The following is a 24601-nucleotide window of genomic DNA, read 5'->3' as shown; positions in this document are numbered from 1 at the left end:
GTAAATATATATTTAGCTGTAGGATAGCTTGTTAGTCTTTTTTCATAAGGGGAAATATAGCACCCTGCGTTCTCAGTGCACCTCCTTGTGGCTTATAACTGTTATATTTTGCGGGCTCGCAAAATCCCTAGCCCGAGCCCCGGTGAATGTTTTTGCATTCTCTGAGATTTAGTTAGGTAATTATATTGTATGTAATTCGGCGTCGCCTGCAGTCATTACTATCCTCAAGTAAAACTGTCAGGAAGTGAAAGTATAATTAAACCCATTATTTTTCTCGTGTTCACGTCTGATATGCGCAGCGCAGCTGCACGCGCATCTCTCGGCTGTGCTCTTCACGAGTACCCGCTTAAGTAATTTCGTTTTTACCTCAGCCCTATCAAACTAGCCACAACGTCAATCACGTTTTCTGCCATTTACCTCAACCACTCTCACCGCAGAGATTCGGGCCATTAGACGGTCTATGATTAGGACTTCTTCTTCTTTGGTGTTTTACGGCAGCTCGCATCCAGCTTGTTGCATGATTAGGACTTCATGAAGGCTTACAATGCTTTGTTTTTTACCCGCCCACTTGAAATCAAAGCGTGATTGGTCGATTTGCCCGTCACTCTCCACACCAAAACACATAGCATGGCCTTCCTTGGGATTCTTGAAGTCCTAACCAATGAATGTTACCGGGCCTTAATAGAGACAGACGATTCTGATTGGATATGAACCTGACAGTAAGCTTAACGTTAGAACATAGATGAGAGAAAATATATTACATGTATTAAATTAAATTAAATATAAATTTAAACATGTAAAAACATATTTTTATTGAATACTTTATTATTTATTAGTATTATTATAAAAAATATTTTTATTAATTTTTTTAGGCCTTCTCTGAAGGCGTAGAAGGCCCTGAAGGTTCCCCACTGCTGTGGATTATATGAACTTGAACTCTATTGAACTCTGATTGTTTCTTGGAACAGCTGGTTAGCTTCATTATTAGGCGGTACACCAGCTACTTCCAGGTTGCATCGGCTACATCTGCATCCGCAGTGGATTTATCTGTACTACAGGCTCACTCTCTCCTACTGTCGCGTGTGCTTCATACCGGCAGTAGTGATTCCATCCAGAGTCGAGGGTCCATGAGTCGAGGGTGATCGTCATGTGTGGTCTCTTTGAACATTGACTTTTGCTCTGCACTATCTATCCCATTTTCTAAAAAAACATTGTGAACTTGCTATTGACTCCGAGACTTTCTGTGACACAATGAAACCAACTATACTGCAGCCAACACGATGACCTGTTATATTAAACAGTTCCAAACAGCAAAATTGATGAATCATCCAAAGTCATTTTCCAGTCAAATTACATGGTTGAACCCTGGGTTATTTTCGGTCTAAGCCCCACTTTTAACCCTGGGTTAAGGATTATTTTACACTTGAAATTAAGATGAGGGGGTTATATCTGAAATTTACCCAGGGTCATGAAACCCTGCTCTGAAACAGGATTAGCACCATTTTTGCAGGGTTATCCTGGCAGTATGGTGCCAAATGCATGCAGTGCGAAACAAAGCAGGGTTAGAAGTTTATTATGACTTGATGCTTAGCATTATTTAAAGCGGCAGCACGCTATTTTCATTGGTCAGTTTGACATCGCTTTTTATCCAATCATGACTGTTGACACTGCAAATATGCACATGAATGAATGCACAGTGTCAAACCTTATGAATACCCAGGGTTATATCTTAACCCCTGGTTAAGTATGAACCCTGTGAAACTTGAAACAGATAACCCAGGAAGCCGTTAACCTAGGGTTTAGAATAACCTGCAGTTAACTTTTTCCATTGTGAAAAGCCTTAGAGATACTAGTCTCCAGACTTCAAATAATATTTAATAAAACAACTCATAAGGTGCATATATATATATATATATATATATAAAATGACAGTTTCTCATCAACAGCCTAATAAAGTTTGTAAAAACAAAAGATTTAACATTCTCACTATACTCCCCATAACTTTGCTTCTGATCTGTTCAATTCCATCCTTACTCATATAGACAGTTTCAGCCGTAATAAAATAAACAAACGGCTTTCGTGGAACACACATAACTTTCATTAAACTCTGCTAAGAATCAATAACAACCAAGTTCTTTTAGAGTACCGTAATTCCTCAAATAAAGACTGGGGCCTTTATTTACCTAAACTGCCGAAGGTAACAGGCTTTTATTTGAAGCAGGCTTAGAGTAGGGATGGGCATTCGATTAAGTTTTCTTTGTCGATCGTCGGGAGAATTAACGATCGACTATCGATTAATCATTAATATTTTTATAATAAAATTTGTTATTTAACTTTTATACTTAAAAAATGCAATGAATACAAATATACAGCGTGTTTTTCCTCGATGAGACCTTTATTACAAGATCAACTTGTGGCAGACAGTTAAACTATGTTTCAAACATATATGTGCGTGCATGTGCGGTGCTCTAAAGCAGCAGAACCTGCAGCTGCGAGCCAGAGTTCTTAAACAGAGACCTCATTATTAGTTCCAAATTAAAAAAAAAACAGATTCATGTTTAACATTAAATTAAACAAAAAACATAATACTTAGATCTGAAAGGTTTTGTCAAAATGTAACTCAAAATTATTCAAGCCAGAAGAAAGTGCAAGATATTAGCCTTCCTAACATTTGGCTATAACAATTTAGGCTACTTAAAGCCTCGTGAAAAATAACTAACTTTAGTAACTCGCATAAAACTTCTGCACCAGTCTACTGATTTTTTTTGAGAAATAAAAGCATGTTTTGGGGTCAGACGGGACCGCAACCCATGGTGACCGTCAGTCCAGCCGCCGCCGAAAACAGCCGCTCCTAGGAGACTGACCGGGATGCACAGGTACCTCAGCGCTAACTTATTCCGCATACAGAGTATGTGTGAAACAGCGTGCGTTTTGTGAGCCCCATTTACCATTGTATAATTATACTAACATAGTCTTTTAGTTTTTATTTGTTGTAAAACAACAGTAGACATTTACTATGGTCTCCAACTCCACAATATACCATAACCATGGTATTTGTAGTAAAATTGCGGAAATACAAATCGTTTTTAATCTGCAAAAAAAAAAAAAAAAAACATTTTCACAATGATAAAATCATGGCTAATTTTCCTTAATGTTAATGTGATGTGATGATATTTATTTGCCATATGAAACGTGCCGTTATATGAATACTTTTGTATAATATTCAAATTATATGCGGAATAATGTGCATCTTTGAATAACTGTAGGAATACAGTTGCTTATTTTTGTCATAAAGTTTTGAGAAATAATAATATTGTGAGGATTTATTTCCATATGAGACGCTTTTTGTCGTTGAATACTCTCGTTTATTATTTGGAAATCATATACATACATAGTAGGAAATATATAATGTGGAAGGGTAGACTTGCAAAGTTACTCTGCTTATTTTTATTTATGATATATGTGGAGATAAATAAAGCATTGCAAAACTGCTGATTTGATCCATTCAGATCCTGACCACCAGGCTAGAGATTTTAAACATCCTTAATACACACTTACGAGTCTGTCAAATAATATCTAAAATATATTGTTTTGTAAAAAAAATGATGCTTTGTTCTATTGTTTATGCGGAAAAGTGTTCACAGAAAGTGTCAATCACATGAACGTTTTATATGCAGAATAAGCGGTCAGCAGCGCACTGCAACGAGTGCTTGACGGATTCGCCGCACACATACGCAAACGCACTGCATACGGAGTATTTGTGAAACAGGAGTAAAATAAAAAAATGCATTTGATTAATTGATAACAAATTACGAAATCGACGAAATTCTTAACAATCAATTATCGATCGTCGATTAATTATGCCCATCCCTAGCTTAGAGACAGGCCTTTATTTGAAATTCCATCTGTTTGATAAATAATTGTTTTAAATTAGCTGTTAAATTAAAAGTGATAGCGTTCTAGTCAGGGCCTGAAATTAACACCCGACCACGCGCCAAATGCGAGTGGATTTTGCAATTGGCCGGTTACACTGTCAATCTACCAGCCACATTGGCGGGTAGCCACCGCGAATCAGCGGGTCAATGTATAAACAACTCACTCCTGACGTTTTCAACTAACCCGCCCGCAATTGTTTAAAATAGTTTTTAAACCCGACCGACCGGCCCGAATATCATTAAAATATTTTTGGACGACTCTTATCAACCCGCGCATATCACTTATGCAAATTGAGTGATTGAGAGGATGCGACTGCTGTTTCGCAACGTTCATGCGATTGGAAAGAAGATGTGGCACTTCTCTGACTACGTTTGGATGTGCGAGTAAGTATTAAACTGTTGTTGAGATGGGATGAGAATGCAATAGTGATATAGGCTACAGTACAATCGCAGTTGCACAGATGTGTAGTGCTGTGACGGATCAGAACTCTTAACTTTAGAGAGAGTTACGCTACTGTGTCTTATACTGTAGTACATTAACATCCATTTTGCGAATAGAGTAAGGAAAAACAACGTACGTGGGGCGTTTATGTGCGCAGTTTGTGCCCCCTGCGTCTCTGTGTGCGCGTGCAGGTTTAAGGGCACTCAATTGGGCACATCGGAGAGACGCGTTCCTAAATGCAAGCGTACATAAAATCTTTCTGCTCTTGACAGGGCACATAAACAAAATGATCTCAACAGTATTCTTTTCCTAATAAAACATTTCTTTATGTCTTAAGTGTATGTAGAGAGAGTCAAAAACCAGTCTGTGCTGGCCTTAAAGAGACAGTAACATCAATTTATCTACTTAAGTCTGTGTCATTAAGACAAAGAGAAAATCACTTTTGTAGCTCTAAAAAATAATTATATTTAATTCATATAATAAAGACAGCGTTATCATTCACTATTTAAAAAAACAAACAAAAAAAAACTGGCTGGTAAAAAGTCTCTGTGGCAGGTGGATTTCTAAATCCACCTCCCACAGTGGCTGGTGGTCAAAAAAAGTTAACTTCAGGCCCTGGTTCTAGTGGATAGAGATCATTCATTTATTAACCGTAAAAAAAATTTCAAGGTTGTTGAAAAGTCCATCACTAGCTACTGCCATCTATTTGCAACTGTGCATTATGATGAACTTGAATGCATTTAGGAAATAACACCGCACTCACATTGTCCAAAACCATGCCCCAGCGCGATGGTCCCCCCTCCCTAATCCATTCATGCACTCACACTGTACTTTTATCAATCTGAGCACGGGCGAGCTTTCGTCATTAGAATGCATTTGTTTTGAGCAAAGCAGGATGTAAAGCACTCTCCTTACGGCTCGACCCGCCCCCCTTGAAGGTCAAGTAAATTTGATTTGATTTTCTTTGAAGTGCCAGAGAACAATTTGTTGTTTTATTAAACAAACTAAACAGCCCTCAAGTAATATGTTATTTATCTTATTTCCACGATGGCACGATTCTGTCTGTGTTTGCGCGTTTACAATTATCCAATTGAGTGCGCACATTTATATTTTACTGTTTGGCTTAATTTACTGCGCATGCTCTCTCTCTGGGCAGTGCGCGCCTCTCTCTCCCATAACTGGTGATGGTGTTTTCAAAGTCCGCCTCCGTATACTTTATTTGCGTAAACATCATCAGTCACAGATGTTACTGACAGAGAAGACGACTAATCGAGTTTATCATGACTTTCCAACACACACACGTGCATTCTCTCCCTCTCTCATGCTATATATGCCCGCGCCGCGCACGTGTTTTGTAGTAACTCTGTGTAACAGTAACATTGTATGCTGTCATATTTCTGAATTTGTGAATGACGCGAATCTGGCGGCGCAATTGCCGCGAAAACACACGCTTTTCCCTTTAAACACGTCTTCGCGCAAGTTGAAAATATGCAGCTCAAGCGAAAAAACTCAGAGCAGCTTCAAGAACGCGCACGCAGGATCTTTTGACATTGTAGAGGTGTGTGTGTGTGTGTGTGTGTCTGAGAGAGAGAGAGAGAGAGAGAGGGGTAAGAATGGTGCCCACGAAAACTTCATAGAAGACTAAAGTATGTATGTCACTCATCTAATTATTACAGTATTTTAACTGGATAACACTGGATATAACTCATTGTATAGTTTAGTAAAATGATGTATTTTGATTACACAAATCAAACCTAACTATATGATTGTTTTACTAGCTGCTGCTGACCAGCATAGGGAATCTCTATGGCTAATTTCTCAGACATGTTGTTGTTACAGTACTGTGTGTTGCACCTTTTCTTGTTAAATGAGTCTTTTGGGGTAGCATATTATGCCTAGAATTATTCAAGGGGGGTTGATTTTTTTCACTGTCTTCAAAGTTTGATCAATTGTGCATAATGACATGTGCAACAAATCAGTGGCGAACCGTGAGTACTTCAGCTAGGCCTTCAAAATATGCAATGAAGTGCAAATGCCTCTCCATGCGCAATTACGCATGGCGCAATAAATGAAAGTCACAAATTTAATGGATAGGTTCTACTTACTACACCGCCTTAATTCTTAAAAACAGGAAAATGGAGACAAGTGAGCATGGGGGAAAAAACACCAAAATAAATTGAGAGTAGTTTGTTTTTCATAAATTTTAAAATTCAGAATATAATACTAGGCTATTCGTATTTCGTTAAATCATACAGTGAACGTGTAAAAATTCTGAGCACGCAAAGTTCAATTACAGAATAGGCATCGTTTGCCTTTAAATGCAGTTTTAAAGTTTAAAATTACTTTAATCTAACTGATAAACACAAATACAGACTCTGCTGCTCTGTAAATTTGCATTTAATTTTTGTTTTTTGTAAATATATATTTAGCTGTGGGATAGCTTGTTAGTCTTTTTTCATAAGGGGAAATATAGCACCCTGCGTTCTCAGTGCACCTCCTTGTGGCTTATAACTGTTATATTTTGCGAGCTCGCAAAATCCCTAGCCCGAGCCCCGGTGAATGTTTTTGCATTCTCTGAGATTTAGTTAGGTAATTATATTGTATGTAATTCGGCGTCGCCTGCAGTCATTACTATCCTCAAGTAAAACTGTCAGGAAGTGAAAGTATAATTAAACCCATTATTTTTCTCGTGTTCACGTCTGATATGCGCAGCACAGCTGCACGCGCATCTCTCGGCTGTGCTCTTCACGAGTACCCGCTTAAGTAATTTCGTTTTTACCTCAGCCCTATCAAACTAGCCACAACGTCAATCACGTTTTCTGCCATTTACCTCAACCACTCTCACCGCAGAGATTCGGGCCATTAGACGGTCTATGATTAGGACTTCTTCTTCTTTGGTGTTTTACGGCAGCTCGCATCCAGCTTGTTGCATGATTAGGACTTCATGAAGGCTTACAATGCTTTGTTTTTTACCCGCCCACTTGAAATCAAAGCGTGATTGGTCGATTTGCCCGTCACTCTCCACACCAAAACACATAGCTTGGCCTTCCTTGGGATTCTTGAAGTCCTAACCAATGAATGAGCCAGTTTACCGGGCCTTAATAGAGACAGACGATTCTGATTGGATATGAACCTGACAGTAAGCTTAACGTTAGAACATAGATGAGAGAAAATATATTACATGTATTAAATTAAATTAAATATAAATTTAAACATGTAAAAACATATTTTTATTGAATACTTTATTATTTATTAGTATTATTATAAAAAATATTTTAATTAATTTTTTTAGGCCTTCTCTGAAGGCGTAGAAGGCCCTGAAGGTTCCCCACTGCAACAAATGGATATAGGGTGTCAAACTCATAGACTTGCATCATTTAAGACGCTCTTTTTAAAATATTTTGGGTCAACCTCTGACACAGATTTAAAGCTGAAACTTATCAAATCCTATCAGAAGTCCAGAATGTCATTGAATCACACCAGTGGCTTTGCTGTCATCAGTATTAAACATGTTACCCCTCAAAGTACCCCTCCCCACAGAGCTCCCACATAACAAATCACAATGTAACCCCTGTATATACATACCCAACCAACCCCCGCAAAAGATGTAAACCTAGGGGAAACACTGTAATATATACAATGTTAACTACAAAACCGGCTGCCTAACCTTGCTTTACATAGTGGTGATTTATGTTCACCATCTCCCCGTGTTATTTTTGATGATGTATTTGTTTCAGAGGTCATTTTAGCCTCTAGTCAAATCATTAAACAAACAGAAACTGTAAGCAAGTTCCGACCAGACGTATAACCGCAAAAACGTACGTGCGTCAGATGAAACCGGCTATACTTGGAAAAATATTTTAGTCCCTCTGAGTCTCTCCAACCTGGGCTTAAAACTTTGGAGAGCTGACCAAGTGTGATATGTCCCAAACAAAAGACACAAAGTGCATGCATGCCTTAGGATAAATAGCGGGGAGATGGTAGCATCCCGTAAATGCCATTTTTTACCATAAAATTTGTTTACTTTTAACATACACACAGTTTTCCTAAAAGACTCTCAGACAAGCAGCTTCCTGAAGAAAAAAGCTTGTGATATTTAATACAGATGCCTTTTATGGTCTCAGTGGCCTGGCTCGCTACATCACTTGACCCTTTGTAAGCTTATAATTAGGCATGATTTCACACATTTCTGATATTAATGCTTTAAAAGAATTTTCATAGCTTAAACACCATGATTTACTGTTGTGTTATCTTGAGAGGGAACTGATATATCTTCCTACAGGGTAATTTTATGATGTTGATGTTTCTGTTTCTTTACTTCTGAAGTCACATTTTGAAAGATTTGTAGGTGGTTTCCTGGACAGGGCTTATCCTAGGAGATGGTCCTCGCTGCGGAGCGCGGCATCCGGGGGGCGGGGTTGGATCTAGATCCAACTCCTCCCACTTTATATACTTTGTTCCGCCAAATGAACCAGTATATTTGCGTTGTTGCAGCCCGCAATTAGTTGCAACCTGTGGTCGCCAACATTTGTTCTTATCAATTTAAAGTGTACGTTTGATTAATAATATAGTCGAGAAAGATTCATAATTTAGAAAGTATCACAGTTAGGTGTAAGGGGATGTAAGGGACACGTTCTCGACAGTGTGATATCACTGAAGGGATTTATTTGTACATTATCCCACTTATAACACAGCTATTCCTATACGAGTAAATATAAAAAAAAATTTATTTGATTATTAGCAAATAAAAAAAAGGTAAGCCATCTACGAGGGAAACCTGTTTCCTAATGGCTGTAAGCAAGATGCGTTAAAACAAGTTCAACGTGTGAGGATTGGAGACATGGAGCAAGAGAACCCAAGCGCAGACGACATCGGGAGTGTCGTCTCATGCCACACTAAACAAGGCATGGCCTCCACATGAAAGAGCCCTGACACAACGTCCATACAAGATAAACATTCATTTTATTCATTTCTAAATAACATGCCATAACCTTTAATAATTATGCATATTTATACTGTACCCATTCATAGGTCTTAAACTGCATGTGGTAAGATTACTCGTAGTAGGCTTACCCGAAATGTTTTACTCCAAAACATTATAGCAAAAAACTTACATTTCACCCTAAAGGCACTACTTTTATTGTAGTCATAAGTAAAGTTCGTTTTTATGTCAAAAGAACTTAATTTAGTTACGACTTAATGCGGAAATTGTAACGCAGCAACACGTGTATGACATGTCTTGTGGTAAAACTGCCAACCAATGGGATATCTGGATCCAGCTCCGCCCCTGGGTCTGGATCCGGCCCCGCCCCCTGGATGTCGTGTTCTGCAGTGAGGCGCTACTGTATCCTAGTCCCAGACTAAAATGCATGTTTGAGCTGCCTTTATTTAAAAACACCTTGCACTGACACATCTTAACCCTCTGGGGTCCAACCATTTTAGGACACTGGCAGAGGTTCTGACATGTTCTTACATTTGGTCTTTTTTCAGTTAGTAAATGATGTTTATGTGTGGTTAATAAAAAAAATAAAAGTTGCTGAAATAAGGCCAAGGCTGAATCCGAAATCGCATACTTACTGTGGAGGTACTGAATTTCACTGGGTACCTACTTAACGTGCGTTAAGGCAGTACCTACGTTCGCGTTAGTATGGACAGCATCCACCATTTTGACGTTATCATGCGACCTATGACGTAGTAGACTTGTTCAAGCTCATGCGGAACCACAAGAACCGACAGGAGATTGACATCTCAATACCGCGAGAGCGACTCGAAATCAGACTTCTCTGTGTGATTTCTGGAATTGCTCTCACTGTACTTTGATGTCATCCACCTGTTGGTTCTTGCAGAGGTGGATGAACTCGAGCAAACCTAATAACAGGCATGAAAACGTATGCGTGTGTTTGAGGGACAGGTGCACTAACACCTGATTGCTCTACTCTACTCAACTACGGTCTCTGTCAGTGTTACAAATATATTACACATTAGTTTGTAGTGGACAAAAATAAGTAAAACAAGCAGATTGTGATTTAATATCTATTGCTGTGCTTGAATACAAACTTTGTTATGATTTTAGTGAAGCAATCTCTGGTATTTATTTAAAACAACAGGAAACATGACTAAAAAAATGAATGAATAAAACCACCACAATAAATGAAAACGTATAGAAGTGAATACCATATGAAACAAACCTTTATTCAAATGTATTTTTCTAACAAACCATCACATATTTACTTTGTGGTATATCCTGGCCGGTCTGCGTTAAGTCAGGGTACTGGAACAGCCCTGTGTAACGTATCGAAATCACCCGATTGGCTGGTCTCCGGTCGATTGCTTTGCTTTCCCGTGGCATCATGGGAAAGCTGGGATAGAAGTGTCCAACCGATGCATGCTTCAGAATCTGGGCGGCTTGGTAGGGCATCCGGGGATTTTTCGCCTACTGATTTTATGGATACTGAGGATTCGGACATACTACTCTGTTTCCCCTACTATATTTTCAGTAAGTAGGCGGTTTCGGACGATAGTTAAGTACATGTGCCTCTAAATCTCGCGAGAAATAGTCTAAAATCCCGGTAATTCTCGCATACTCTTTTACGTATACTGAGGTTTCGGACATACTACTCGTTCGCCTACTGCTTTTTGCATACTATATAGCAGGGCAGTGTGCGGTTTCGGATTCAGCCCAAGTAACACATACCTGTACTAAACATTTTTCACCAACAAAAAAGTACTGGATCTTGTAGAGTTGGGAATTTGCTACAAAAGATGTAAAAACCATTTTACCATCTCATTCACATGAAACAGTATATTGATTTAACTTTTGTAAGACACTTTTTGACAAAATGTTTTGCAGTTTAATAACAAATAGTCTACAATGAAATCTAAATAATAAGTATCAAATGTACATTTTGTTCACCTACATTTTAGCAGACAGCTTTGTGTCAGTTTGAAAAACAGTTCCTGAAGATACAAGTGAATTTCACATGACTGGCATTTCCAAAGTCTTTATACAAGCAACATGAAGAAATGTATCGGTTACGGATGTAACCCTTGTTCCCTGAAGGAAGGGAACGGAGACGTCACGTTGTGACCGACGAATTGGGAACCGCTTTGCGGAGACCTGTCTGCTTCAAGAAACTATTAAAACGGCAATGAACTTGGCATGCAGATATTTGCATCTGCCCCGTAGTTCAGGCATTTAACGAGAGGCAGGTGCAGTTATCAAATCAGCTTTATCGCTGAGAAAGCCGAGCATCCAGTGCCCGGCCAGTATCAGCAATGGAACAGCAACCTGTGGCGATGGGACATAACGTCTCCGTTCCCTTCTTTCAGTGAACGAGGGTTACATCCGTAACCAAGATGTTCCCTTTCAGCTCGTCACTACGACGTCACGGCGTGACCGACGAATTGGGAATCCCTACCAAAGCGCCACTGGAGCTGAGTCAGCTGACCCTTCCAGCACCTGCAGAAAACCTTCTGACTTCAATCTTAAGAGGCTGAACCTGGGCTTCACTGCAGAGAGGCCGGTCACTAATAGTTCCTTAGACCACGATAGTGAACTAGCAACTGGGAAGCAAATCCTGCCTGGGCGGAACTACTCTGCGCAGCCAACCCTAGAAGAGATATACCACTGAGTGGCAGTGACAGCCAATAGGTTTACGATATAAATTCTCTAAATATTATCTATACTAGAGAGACGCAGGGTGGGCTCTGCTAAGGGAAAATGCGGTAGATTGGCTCCACAGAAAATACACGCATAAGAAACCTCAAGGGGCCGGTATACGGGGGCCTAGCCAAACACAGGTTTTCAGGAATGCAGCCAGTGATAGGCTGAGTGCTGATGCTCCGCAACATCAGCCCTCAAGGCAGTGGAGGAGAACAAAAAGAGTTTTTGTGACGTTTGTGCACTAATGGTTTTCCATAGTGGTGCAGACGTGCAGCACCAAAACAGAGGCTACCAGCCGACACACGAGCCAACCTTCGGTGTTCTCACTGGCTTAAAGAAAGAACCCGAGAGGATACCAGCTAGATACGAACACTATAGAATCTAGTGAAAGTATTAGGTGTCGCCCAGCCAGCAGCTCTACAAATGTCTGTTAGCGAGGAACCACAAGCCAATGCCCGAGTCAAGATGATGCCACACTTTTTGTAGAGTGGGCTCTCAACCCAAAGGGGCATGGAACGCTCTGCCTTTCATAAGCAAGGGCGATTGTGTCTACAATCTAATGAGACATCCTCTATTTGGTGACAGCTTTCCCTTTCTGCTGACCACCGTAACAGACAAAGAGCTGCTCTGAAGTCCTAAGCTTTGAGTTCGGTCCACATATACCCATTGTGCACGTACAGGACATAACAAAGCCATGACTGGGTCTACCTCCTCCACAGCAGCGCTTGCAAGTTCACCACCTGATCTTTGAAAGGAGTGGTGGGAACTTTGGGCACGTAGCCGGGCCTGGGTGTCAATGCTATGCTGGATTCATCAGGCCCAAACTGAAGGCACGAGGTGTTGACCAAAAATGCATGAATGTCCCCTATCCTTTTAACAGAAGCCAATGCAAGGAGAGTTAATGTTTCATAGAAAGAAACTTAATACTCGCAGAGTGCAGTAGCTCAAATAGAACGTCCTGTAAGGCTTTCAGCACCATGGATAGGTCCCAGGGAGAAATAGAGGGATGGCGCGAAGGATTCAGCCTACGCGCACCTCTTAAAACCTAATAACCAGATCGTGCTGACACACTGATCTACCGTTTATCGGCGCGTGGTGAGCGGATATCGCCGCAATATCTACTTTAACAGTAGAAGGTGACAGCCTTTTCTCCAAACGATGCTGGAGATGTAACAGCACGACTCTGATGGGGCATTCTCGGGGGTCTTCTCGTTGAGAAGTAAACCAGACAACAAACAGGTTCCATTTAAGCGCGTAAGCCTGTCTCGTAGACTGTGCTTGCGCTGCAGAAATAGTGTTAGATACTGCTTGCAGTAAATCACTTAGAACCTCCTTGTTCCGCCCAGTGACCACACATGGAGGTTCCAAAGATAGGGACGAGGGTGCCATAATGTGCCCCCTTTTTGAGAAAGGTTCTTCCTTGGAGGGGCTGTAGCGAGGAGCGTATGTTCTGGAAACCAGGTCCTGGTTTTCCAGTATGGCACAACTAAGTGTAACAGATGGCTCGGAGTCAGATCGAGGCCATTTGGCGTCTGGATCGTAACAGCCCTAAAATTGTGATAATTAGATAACCCTGTCTCCCTTTGTGACAATCGTCGAGATCTCTATCACCTATCAAGGTTGTAAAATGGGTGACAATTAAAACAAATGCAGTCGTCAAAGGAGATTCAAAGGAATTCCATCAGAGAAACCTGAGAGCCGATCGAATGACAATTGCCAGAGACACAGCAGGGGGCACAGACTATGTCTCTGCTGATTCCACGTTTAAAGATCACAATGAGCTGTTTAAATGTATAGATATTTTATATTCCTTTACTGCATAATGGTGTATATGTGATGTAAATGTTTGTTAACACTTTAGTTAAGTTTTGTTCACTGTAGCATGGTTCATGTCTTAGGTATGAAATTATTATGCAATGTGATCTTAAACCCATGTCTTGTCTAGTATCAAATTAATCTACCTTTTATTTCCTAATCATTGCTATGTATCATATTACCATAAGCAGCATTGATTTCATTTAATATTGATTTGAAGAGTTATGAAAACAAACTTTTATCATTATGCAATTACGCAAATGTGATGTCTGAAAGAACAAAGACTTGTTTCCTGCGCGATCGAACACTTCGCACATTGGTCATTCACCTAAAATGGGCTGGGCGCGTGAAAGGTCAAAAAGGCCTATCGCCCAATTAATCATCGCTCAGGAGCGCTCAGTCGCTCAGTTACTCAGGTTACCCGTCAGCGGAGTTTGGAAACTCGCTGAGACTCACCCAGAGTCTCTCGGATTCAGCATCTTTTCACTGAGCCCTGTCTCACTCTTGGACAGTTTCCTAGCTTTGCACTAGAGTTTGGAAAACTATGCGGACCAATACGCCCTACGAAACAACTTAACGGACTCCGTCATCTTACGAAGACACCTGGATTCTCTCTCTCCCTCCCTGCTCGCACCGCGCACATCAGAAACTTCGCACCGCATCACAAAGAGCCAAATGCAAGTATACGCTTGTTTTACTCGCTGATGTTTAAGCTTTACCCCTTATGAAAATTAAGGCGATCCTTAGAGATTTTCCGATAGTTTGTGCAGATGTTAAGCAGCAGTGCTATTGCCAATCTTTTACTCTCACTCTAGCTTTTTCAATCTTTTCTTTCTCATCTATGTTTTATGTTTTTGTATGTGTGTATGTTTAGTTAGTCGTTGTGTGTACTTCGTTTTGTAGTTTATAAACCGGTTTTGCATTTTCACAATTGAATTGTTTCTGTGTTCAACGCTCATGAAATTAAAGTCACTATTTCTGCCTTTTGATCCAGCTACAAGCTGCGAGTAGCACTGTATATCAGTGAGAAGGTTAATTTTGAAGGCCATGAAAGTAACATTTCATAGACGTTAATATACGATTATGGATATATGTTTTCGAGGGACGAACATATTAATTAATTGTTATTATTAATTCTGCTACGCCAGGTAAAACCTGATAAATTTGTATAGTCAATTACAGTTAATTATACATAATATTCCCTTTTGAGCTAAAATCTAAGATTCCATTGGGAATCCCGTAGTGTTTCGGTCGGAGGTTCATAGTGTTTGAAATAGCGTTATTCCCCTCCTCCCGCTGAATCGCTACATTATAATGGTGGAGAAGGCGCGGGCAGATTAAACATTATTTTCTGAGCAAACCAGTTACAAGTCAAATGTGTTTTTGCATTGTATGAATGAAAAAGAACTATCAGCTATAACTGAAAATGTATTTTCCTGTATCATAGGTGTGATTGGCAAAGGACAAAAAAGCAGGAAAATATATGGCACACCTACCATGACGTGGCGACATACATACGCACGCATGCACTCTCACACACACACACACACACACACACACACACACACACACACACACACACATAAAATGAAATACAGTTCAAATATAATTTGAGCTCAAAATTGATAGATCTGAGTGGCCAATCGTCAATCTGCGTGGGCAAGTGCCACCCTGACCATTATATAGCCTTGCCACTGTATCAGACTGAACAAAATCAGTCACTTTGTGCATTTAAAGGTAAATATATCAGTGTGGTGCATTTTGAGAGTAAAAATAAGTGACTGGATCTATGAGGATTTTTATGTTTTTGTTAAAAAATTTGTTCCCTTTTAGTAAAATCTTTGGTTGCATATGGTAATAATAATAAGGCACACAAGCCACTTACACAACTTGATAAATAAGATTTGCCATTGGTCAAAACATGTTTAATGTTTATAGAATAATTAGTGGGGGCATTTAATACAGATTAATTATTGATTACAACATTTGAACACTGAATTTAAAGTGGATACTGTTACATTATACTTACTTAATTCAAATGTTGTGACTTTCTGGAAAGGCAGTCAAGTGCATTTGTCTTTTGGTTAGTTCTTTTTGCACAGTCGAGCTACGCGTTTCACACACACACACGCACACGGGCAAACCAGATCCATGAATGTGTTTGTTTGTCATTATATTATTCTGTAATCGCAAGATTCACAAACCATTAAGAGGAGCAAATACAGGCGTGTGTTCGTCAGGATGACGTTGGATCCGTTTCGCGCATATGCGTGCGTTTACGTAAGTGATTACAGAATAATAATGCAAGCAAACGTTTTGACACAAACGCAACTTTATATTGATATTGCGAGACAGCATTTCACCTCGACGAGAAATCTGATATTTACATTACTGGCATTAGCTGATTTGAAACGGACAGTTTTGTCAAAGCAGCAAACACCTGGCGGGTTCTCTTAATTTTGCTGTTTGTCTCTGCCTATTCCTTCTATCCATGACCAGCGCCACTGATTTAAGTCCTTTATACATAAGGTCATCTTACCTAGGCTAGGCTTCATTTACTTAATCTTTATCCTGCTGACAACATTAACTTGTTGTGACTTTTTCGCGGCCCCACGGCATCTGCAGCTGGATCTAAGCCGCACCTCAAAGACCCCTCCCTATTCTACTTCTGATTGGCTAGTTTGTTAGTTTGGTTGAGAGTGAAATATGTGTTTCTCTCATTCTATTTGTAGGCTAACGCATAATGCATTTTTTTTAATTCGCAGCCAACACCACACGCCGGAGATCCGACTGCAAGCTCTTTGGTGAGCTCTGCTTTTAATTAAGTTCCATCGTGACAAATAAACAAACTACTTGCGGAGTGATATGAGGTCATTTATAACGGTGCCTTGCAACCCCCCCCCCCCATACACACACAAAAAAAATGGATTTGCATGATTTACGAAAGCCTCATTTTCAGGTCGGAAAAGCCGGAATTCCCGATTTATCCGGAAGAATCACACCCCTGCTGTATCATTTTCAGGACGTAACAGACTCCCGCCCCTGTTATGTATAGTTAACTGCAGTCTTTAAGGTAACCGTATTAAATACCCTTTGATACGCTGCATTACCGTCTGATTCCGCCTAATAAAGAGTATAATTCTTTTATTTAGAGCGACGAGGTGGTCGAGTGAGTACTCCCATCTGCTAAGGCCTTTTTGTTAAATCTCCAGGAAATGATTTACACTTAGAGAAGCTGTCTATTTGTATGTTTCCATTTTTATTCACGTACGTGGATTTTTAAAATTGTAAGCACTGAGGGTAAGACTTTTTAATTTTAAAGGAGATGAAAACTTGATCAAGTATTTATAGTCACAACGTATGATAACACTTTTGGGAGTGTATGACAGGAGTCAAACTTGGATTTTTGACCTTACTTCGATAACTAGGTTATTCTACTACTTTGTAGTTTTATTTCCTGCATATCGAATGTTATGGTCTTAAATTATAAATAATAATTAATATTGCTGTAGCTTTATTAATTTATTATTTCTTTATTTAATTTTTATTTAATTTTGATTTATTTTATTTTTATTATATTTCATTTTTTGCTGTTCTCTCTCGCTCCTTACTTTCCTGTTCTCTTTTCTATTGTAGAGATTGTATTTTAATTAAGTTTAAATTTAATGCAGTTTGATTTATTTAAAATTTTAATTGAGTCAATTCTTTACTGTGAATAGAATTCAGCCCCATAAGTCCCATTCTCAGCGAATTCATTTATGTTTTTAACTGGTGCAATAGGATAAGCTCCTGTGCATCTCTTTAAAGCTAACACTTGATAGATGAATCAGAGGCTTCGCCAGCGGTGAGTTCTACAAGAGACCGGTCCCGCTGAACTGACTCGAGTGTGTTACAGTCGGGGTGCTGCACAAGCTCACTCCTTTAGCACCTTAGGCAGCAAGGCGCAGTGCGACCTCTGCCACCGGGCACTCCAATCGCTAACCGTGCCAGCTGACACACAAAAGCTCTAGCGGCAGTGCCAGTTGGTGGGTGACACCTTTGAGTGCGGCCCGACGGTGTGAAGGGTGTGACTGTTGAGCGGTCGAGGTGGGGAGGGCAAAAGGACCAGCACTCTTGGCTGCGTGCTCAGGGAAGCGCCTTGTCTCTGTGTTCCACCCTGGGTTGTCTTAACTAGTCAACGAGTGTTGGTGTAAAAGAGATGCACTTTTCTCCACTACTAGAGGCACCAGATCCCTCTCAGGTTGGGTCTAGCCCAGCCAATCTAGCTAAGCCACTCCCCTAGCTCGCATGACTCCATAGTGCCCTCTCCCTGAAAGGCCCCCATCAAATCTAGGGTAGAGAACCTGCTAAGCTGAAACAGGAAACCCCTTTTCCACCTCCTATCCTCTTCATTTTCCTAGCCTTAGGACTTCGTCTGTTGGCTGTGTCAATTCCCATTTTCAGTTTATTTTATTATTATTATTATTATTTTCTTTCTTCTCTTTCCCTTTCCTGTTTCATTTCATCCTCCTCATTCTTTATTTTGTTTGTTTTATTTTATTTTTATCATTATAATTAATTGATTTTAATTATTTGTATTCATTTTATTTTGGGCTGAAAGAGCAAAACTGCACAAACCATTAGGAGAATTCATTAGTAATACGCTTGATAAACCAAATGTCCAAGGCGACCTATAGGTTTTAACAAAGCGACAAATTACAAAAATGTTTCCCTTATTTCCCCACGCTGATTATCTGTGCTGCCGGAGAAAGGCCCTGATAATAAGCTCATAGCCCATATATATATATGAAGAGTTTGGTTCCAAAACGCGATAAACGCCATTTTTAAAAAAAATGAGTTACTGCCAAAATCAGTATTATATCAGGTCAGTAGTTAAAAGTAAATAATTAATTTTACGCAAAATCCAATACCCGCCGTGATATTCTGTCATCTTTTCTATCTTTTTTCCCAAAATGCGACAAACGCCACTCCTCCTTTTTTACAGAACGCAATAAATCCATTTCTGATATTACAGCGGACCATTCACGCAATGTAAACAAACATGGCGGCGCGCTGAGTACACGGAATCCTAATTTTCCTCATCTACTTTGTACTTCGTGATCAACAAACAAAACAAAATAATACTTTAATAGCATTGCCAAACCTGTGATGGTTTTCTGTGACGGGAAAGAAACGTAAGCCATCAACATCTAATAATTTCCGCGAGAGGCACTCGGTTGTTTGTTCTCCAGACAGCATCAAGCTTCTCATGCTAAAACATTGTGTTCTTAATATAACAAAGTAAGTGTTTTGGTTAATGCCATTAATGTTTATTTTTTAATCATTGTATACCACTAGTCAACTAAATAAATATAAAATGGTAAAGATGAATGCACATTTATACATTGATTTAATAGATTTATAGCATTTTGAAATAAAAAACTGTCATGGATTTATTGCATTTTGTGGAAAAAAGAATTAGTTTTTATAATAAATCTTTGAAAATCAAGTTATGGATTTGAATTTTTTATGTTTTTATAACCTAAAGATGCTATCTGAAAGTTTGTAACAGAAAATAGTGGTTTTCATCTTGTCACTTTCTTGGTATAGAAAACACGTTTTTACAGAAATTTGTCAAAATGGATTTATTGCGTTTTGGAACCAAACTCTTCATATATATATATATATATATATATATATATATATATATATATATATATATATATATATATATATATATATATATATATATATATATATATATATATATTATTGCCGTAGCTCGCTGACTCGCATTGGCTCTTTGTGTTTTCTCTTCTATCTGAACATCTTCTGGTGAGAGCAAAGGCAGAACTGAAGGAACGTGATGCCAAGCTGAAGGCCTGTGAGAATCACCTGCGAGCGGCTCGAGATGAAGATTGAGCTCTAGCTCAGCAACGAGACCAGGCTAGGGATGACCTTGACTCCTCTCAAAGAGAACTTATTTATGCGTATAAACTGCAAGCTGGGCGAGTAAGGGAAAAACCAACCTTTCCCTTTCATTCAACCAGTGAGCCCGTACCCCCCCCCCCCACCAAAGCTTTTCTGTTGAAAAGGGGGGCGAGAGCCCACTGTTAAAGACATCAGCCAGCATCCCAGAACCTCTCACTACCACAGAGGAGTGGGGACAGACAAATTTCCCGAGGTCACCTGCAGACGTGCACGGCGTGGCACCCAAAGACCTCGACAAGCTGGCTAGAAATATTCCAACATTTACCCCAGACCCTGCAGGTGGCCATGATATCCACACTTACCTGCAGGACATTGACTTTTATGTGCAAACACTGCCCAAATGTAACCACAAGAGACAAACTGTATCTGCTACGGGTTACTTCCAGTCGTGAGGTGAGGAGTTTCCTTGACCGGCAGCCAAAAAACGTCAAGATGGATTACGAGCAGCTGCAAAAGGCTTTAATAGAAGAGTTTTCGGATCCAGAGTCAGAACAAGGACTAGTTACAGCAATGGACCTCAAACAGAGCAGAAACGAAACTCCACAGGCCTACTACAACAGACTCAGGCGAGCTTACTTTGGCTCACGAAATGAGCCAGGAATGGAGGAGGACTTTAACTTCAGGACCCTTTTCCTGCGAAATCTTCAACAACACTTAGGGGTTATGGCCTGCCCTCGCACTATGACAACCAGGCAGCTGCGGGACTTGGCCCATAAAGCTTATGGTAAACAAAGAGTGGCCTCTGAAAAGACTGTTAAAAACCTTGTCATTGTCCCTGTCTCTTAACTGTACCCTGAACTACCACTGGAGGGCGCACGGCAGCGCCACAGTGAAAGACCTTTCAACAGAGGGCCAAGAGAATCAAGAGACTTTACAGCCAGCCAGGAATGGTACGGCCATGAAGGGGCCCATCCCAAGCACCAAATGGGACACGCCGAGAGGTCATGGAGCTGGCCAAACTCATCAGACAACCAGAAGGGTGGCGGCTCATGGGAACCTGGCCGACGACCTAGAGGTAACCGTCCTGCACCTGGCAGATCAAATACTGGTAACAGTCCAAACAGTCAACAAAGAGACCAGTCTCGATACACGCTGAGCAAGGCTAAGTTTGAACTACCCCAGAAACAGAGTGACACAGACACGTCTGAATCAGCAGAGATTCTGAGAATATTGAAGGAGTTTATCCAAAAGAGGCCCCACAAGGAGGACCACGAAGACAAACCCGACTCCTTATTCATTCCACAAACCAAAGACTTTGGCACACAAACAATGTCTCAAACACCAACCAACCAAAGCCTGCGAGTACCAGAGAGTGCTGTGTTAAGTGTCTCTTTCCCTACAGAGTCACAGGAAACCAGCCTTTACTGCCTTCCGATTAATACAACAGCCCCAGTACCAAGCCCCCAGTTCCCTCCTGGGAAACCTGATCGAAAGACGAGTAGCCAAAAAGCTATATCTATCTATCACCTTAGAAAATGAGGTTGAACTAGAACCCCTCGTCGACACCGGAGCTGACCTAACGCTGATGTCATCCCAGCTTTTCACCAGACTCCAGAACATAGCTAAGGCCCAAAATCTGACCCTTAAACCCCAAAGGTGTATGTTGAATGTGCAGTCTTACAGCCAGACTGAAGTTCAACTGCAACAGGTGATTCCCATCCACCTGACAATCAGTCCTATTCAATTCAATTTTCAATTCAATTTTATTCATATAGCGCTTTTCACAATACTTGGTTGTTTCAAAGCAGCTTTGCATTAATGGAAGCGGTAAAAGCACAGAAAAACGACAGATAGCACAACATAATACACGATAGCATAAGCAGTCAAATTTGCTGCGGCTATGACTCGACATTATAAGCGAGCATATTACTAATGTAACGTCTAGAAAATGAAGCTAGGTGGAGCCCGGGAAGGCTGCCTCCCCGGGGTGAAAAACCCCCTAGGAGAAAAAGAACCCCGAGCTGTTTAGCCGGGGAAATTAAAAAAAGTCCTGGGAGGGAAAAACCCTTGGGAGATATATATGTATATACACACACACACATATAAACGGATAAGGAGATTTAAGCGAAGATTGAGCGGGTTCTGCCGGTGGTCGTTGGTCGGGCATCGGCTGGGCATCACGTTGGGGGACGACCGGTGGATCAGAGGGAGGGATGGGAATTGATAAGAATTTAACGATTCCGATTCCATTATCGATGTTGCTTATCGATCCGATTCCTTATCGATTCTCTTATCGATTCTCATTGGGTGAGGGAATAAGTACAAATTTGTATCTTTGTATTAACTCGCTTTAATATCTGTTCAGAAGACACAGAACAGAGTATACACACATTATGTGTAGCAACCTCAGAACAAACTTAAAAGTAGGTGAGCTACTTCTTAAAGTAAAGTCCAGGGACCTATAGCCTAGGGCAGTGTTTCTCAACCAGTAAATATATGATAGGACTAGGAATTAATAAAACAGAACTAGACTGACATAAAACATGCAACTTTTGGTCATGCATGCACTTGTTATTTTCTTTTGAAAAGATATGATGCTGGACAAAATACAGCAAATTAACCTACCGAAATGCAGATGCATCTACTGTAGCAAACGAATGCAAACCCTTTACCACAAACTTAGTCACTGCTCGGCAGAGGTGGACACTACTTTCATTTTCCAAGCATCTGTGCTTTATCAGAGTGTTGTCTTGGGAAAAAAATTACTTTATTAAAAAATGTTCACTACATTCTAAAGCATAGAATCATACTGTGTATTTATATTGCATATTAAAATTGATTGAATACATAGTTACATAAAAATTGTGTACTTTTACTTTTCTTGAGTAAAAGTACTTTTTACTTAAGTAAAAGTAAAAAACATTACTAGATTTTTAATGTACTTAAATATTAAATATAAACCAAAAACTTGAAATTATGAAGTAGTAGTGGAGTTAAAATTATGATAATATGCTTTGGAATGTATGTTTTCAAAAAAATACATTCTGATAAAATACAAATACTTGAAAATGTACTTTTAAGTAGAAATACTTAAGTAGTGTCCGCCTCTACTGCTCGGTGAAATGTGTTTATCCTCACCTCGGTCATTTTATTCCTCCCTGCCTCTGTAAACGGAGTAGCTAGAGGTGCACGAGAGATACTTTTTGCAATCTCTCTGAGCCAGTGTGAGAGCCAGCCAGACTCTGGCCATCAGCAATTTGATGGACAGTGACACCGGATATTATCCGTATGGTAAAAGTTTACATAATGAAATGGTGCTCACATTAACATTAACACATTACCTTCTGCATTAATAACAGATGGCGTCCAGTTAGCTCCGCTGGTGCTTGACTCACTGGTGTTGTTGTGTAATAGTGTATCAAACACGCGACAGTCCTGCAACCTCCTGCAACGCGACCGTATTGTCGTATGTTTGCGTGAAATATAAGTTACTGATTCAACTGTTTCAGTGTTTCGCGAAGCCTCGCTCTGCCCACCACAAAATATAACCAAACTTTGGATCTGCCTCGATGCAATGTTTGCTGCGTTCTAAACCAAAACAACACAGCATGTGTGTGACGTCATGACACATTTGCAATGAGCGGAACCGATAAGCGGAATCGTTAAGCAGGCATGCTTACGGTTCAAAGGAATCGATTCACTGGGAACCGGTTCTTAAGTAGAACCGGTTCTCGATTCCCATCTCTAATCAGAGGTGTGCCGACTTTCGCATCTGCTGGGGCTGGGTCTGTTTGTCCCGTTGTCCTCGGGGTTGGGGACGGGACAGGGAGAGAGGGGCAGGGTCATATTGGCGTGGGGGCCGTTCGCATGTGGTGCAGGTGTCACACAGTGATGTGGTTTAAAGGGGGGGTTTAATGGTATTTCAAGCATTCTGACTTATTAACACAGTTATAGAGTTGTTTCCTCATGCTAAATGTAGGCAAAGTGTCAAAACAGCAGTTGGGCGTGTTTCAGAGTATTTCTGTGCCGAATGCACTTCGCCAGGGTTCGTACAAGTTTCGGCTAGTTTTTTTCGATTACAGTTCTAACTGACGTTTCAGGGGTTTTCGATACGTATAACTTCTTTATATGGGCTTCCGCCGGAAAACTTCCCCCGGAAAACCCCGCCCAGCCGTCAGTCAGCGGGAGACGCTAGAGCTTGCTAACAGCTTATCACGCCACTCAGCTTTGTTTACTTTCAAAAGTCAACAATGACACAACAAGAAGTGTGTTTTCGGATGTAAGGAGAAGACATCCAGCCTTATGGAAACAATGGATATAGTTTATTATCTGGATTAGCAGCGGAGTTTTGCGTGTGTGTTTGATGCTGTGGATTTTCAGAACCGGGTCATGACGAGTTACACGTGGTAAGACAGACTTCTGTCTTATGTTGGAAATAAGCGCGTGTATATTATATAAATGACACGAACATGTAGTGAATCATAAGTTAAAACAGTGTTGTATAGTGTTGCATGAATCGTACTCGCTTCTCCTGTGGTAGTAACTCCTCCTTCTTCATTTTTTCGTACGTTATCGGAAAGATTCGGTAAAGCTAATCTTTCTTTTATAAATCTGATTAAACTAAAGACTCTTCAGAGATATAAAGGATGTCATACTACTCTATAGGTACTCCAGATTAACATCAGAAATGCAGAAACAGCGTGTGTTACGTGAGCTTTAATCAGCTTAGTTTCCGACAGACTAACTATTGCGGCATAATTATATTATCCACAGTTGAGGATTTTGCCAATTGGGGGCCCACTGCGACGGTATATATGGTAACTAAGGGTCACCTTC

At 40.3% G+C, this 24601-nt stretch overlaps 1 protein-coding gene across 5 annotated transcripts in view; it reads left to right on the top strand.

Moving 5' to 3' along the window:
* Window positions 1-24601, top strand: part of LOC141353302 (kelch-like protein 33) — a 91790-nt gene that overhangs the window by 45804 nt on the left and 21385 nt on the right. Inside the window, exon 5 of one of the 5 annotated variants that reach the window (XR_012360334.1) lies at window positions 19682-23820. The exons of 3 other annotated variants lie outside the window; for them this stretch is intronic. Coding sequence is in view for 1 of the 2 variants with exons in the window: in XM_073859784.1 (XP_073715885.1) it covers window positions 11748-11874 (127 nt within the window). In the remaining variant the exon portion in view is untranslated. Of the gene's footprint in view, window positions 1-11747; window positions 17217-19681; window positions 23821-24601 lie in introns of those variants that run through there. One more of the 5 variants, XM_073859784.1, reaches the window with a different exon arrangement.

Source organism: Misgurnus anguillicaudatus, chromosome 21 (genome assembly GCF_027580225.2).
Source record: "Misgurnus anguillicaudatus chromosome 21, ASM2758022v2, whole genome shotgun sequence".
Taxonomy (NCBI): Eukaryota; Metazoa; Chordata; class Actinopteri; order Cypriniformes; family Cobitidae; genus Misgurnus; species Misgurnus anguillicaudatus.
This window is presented reverse-complemented; position numbering and strand designations above follow the sequence as displayed.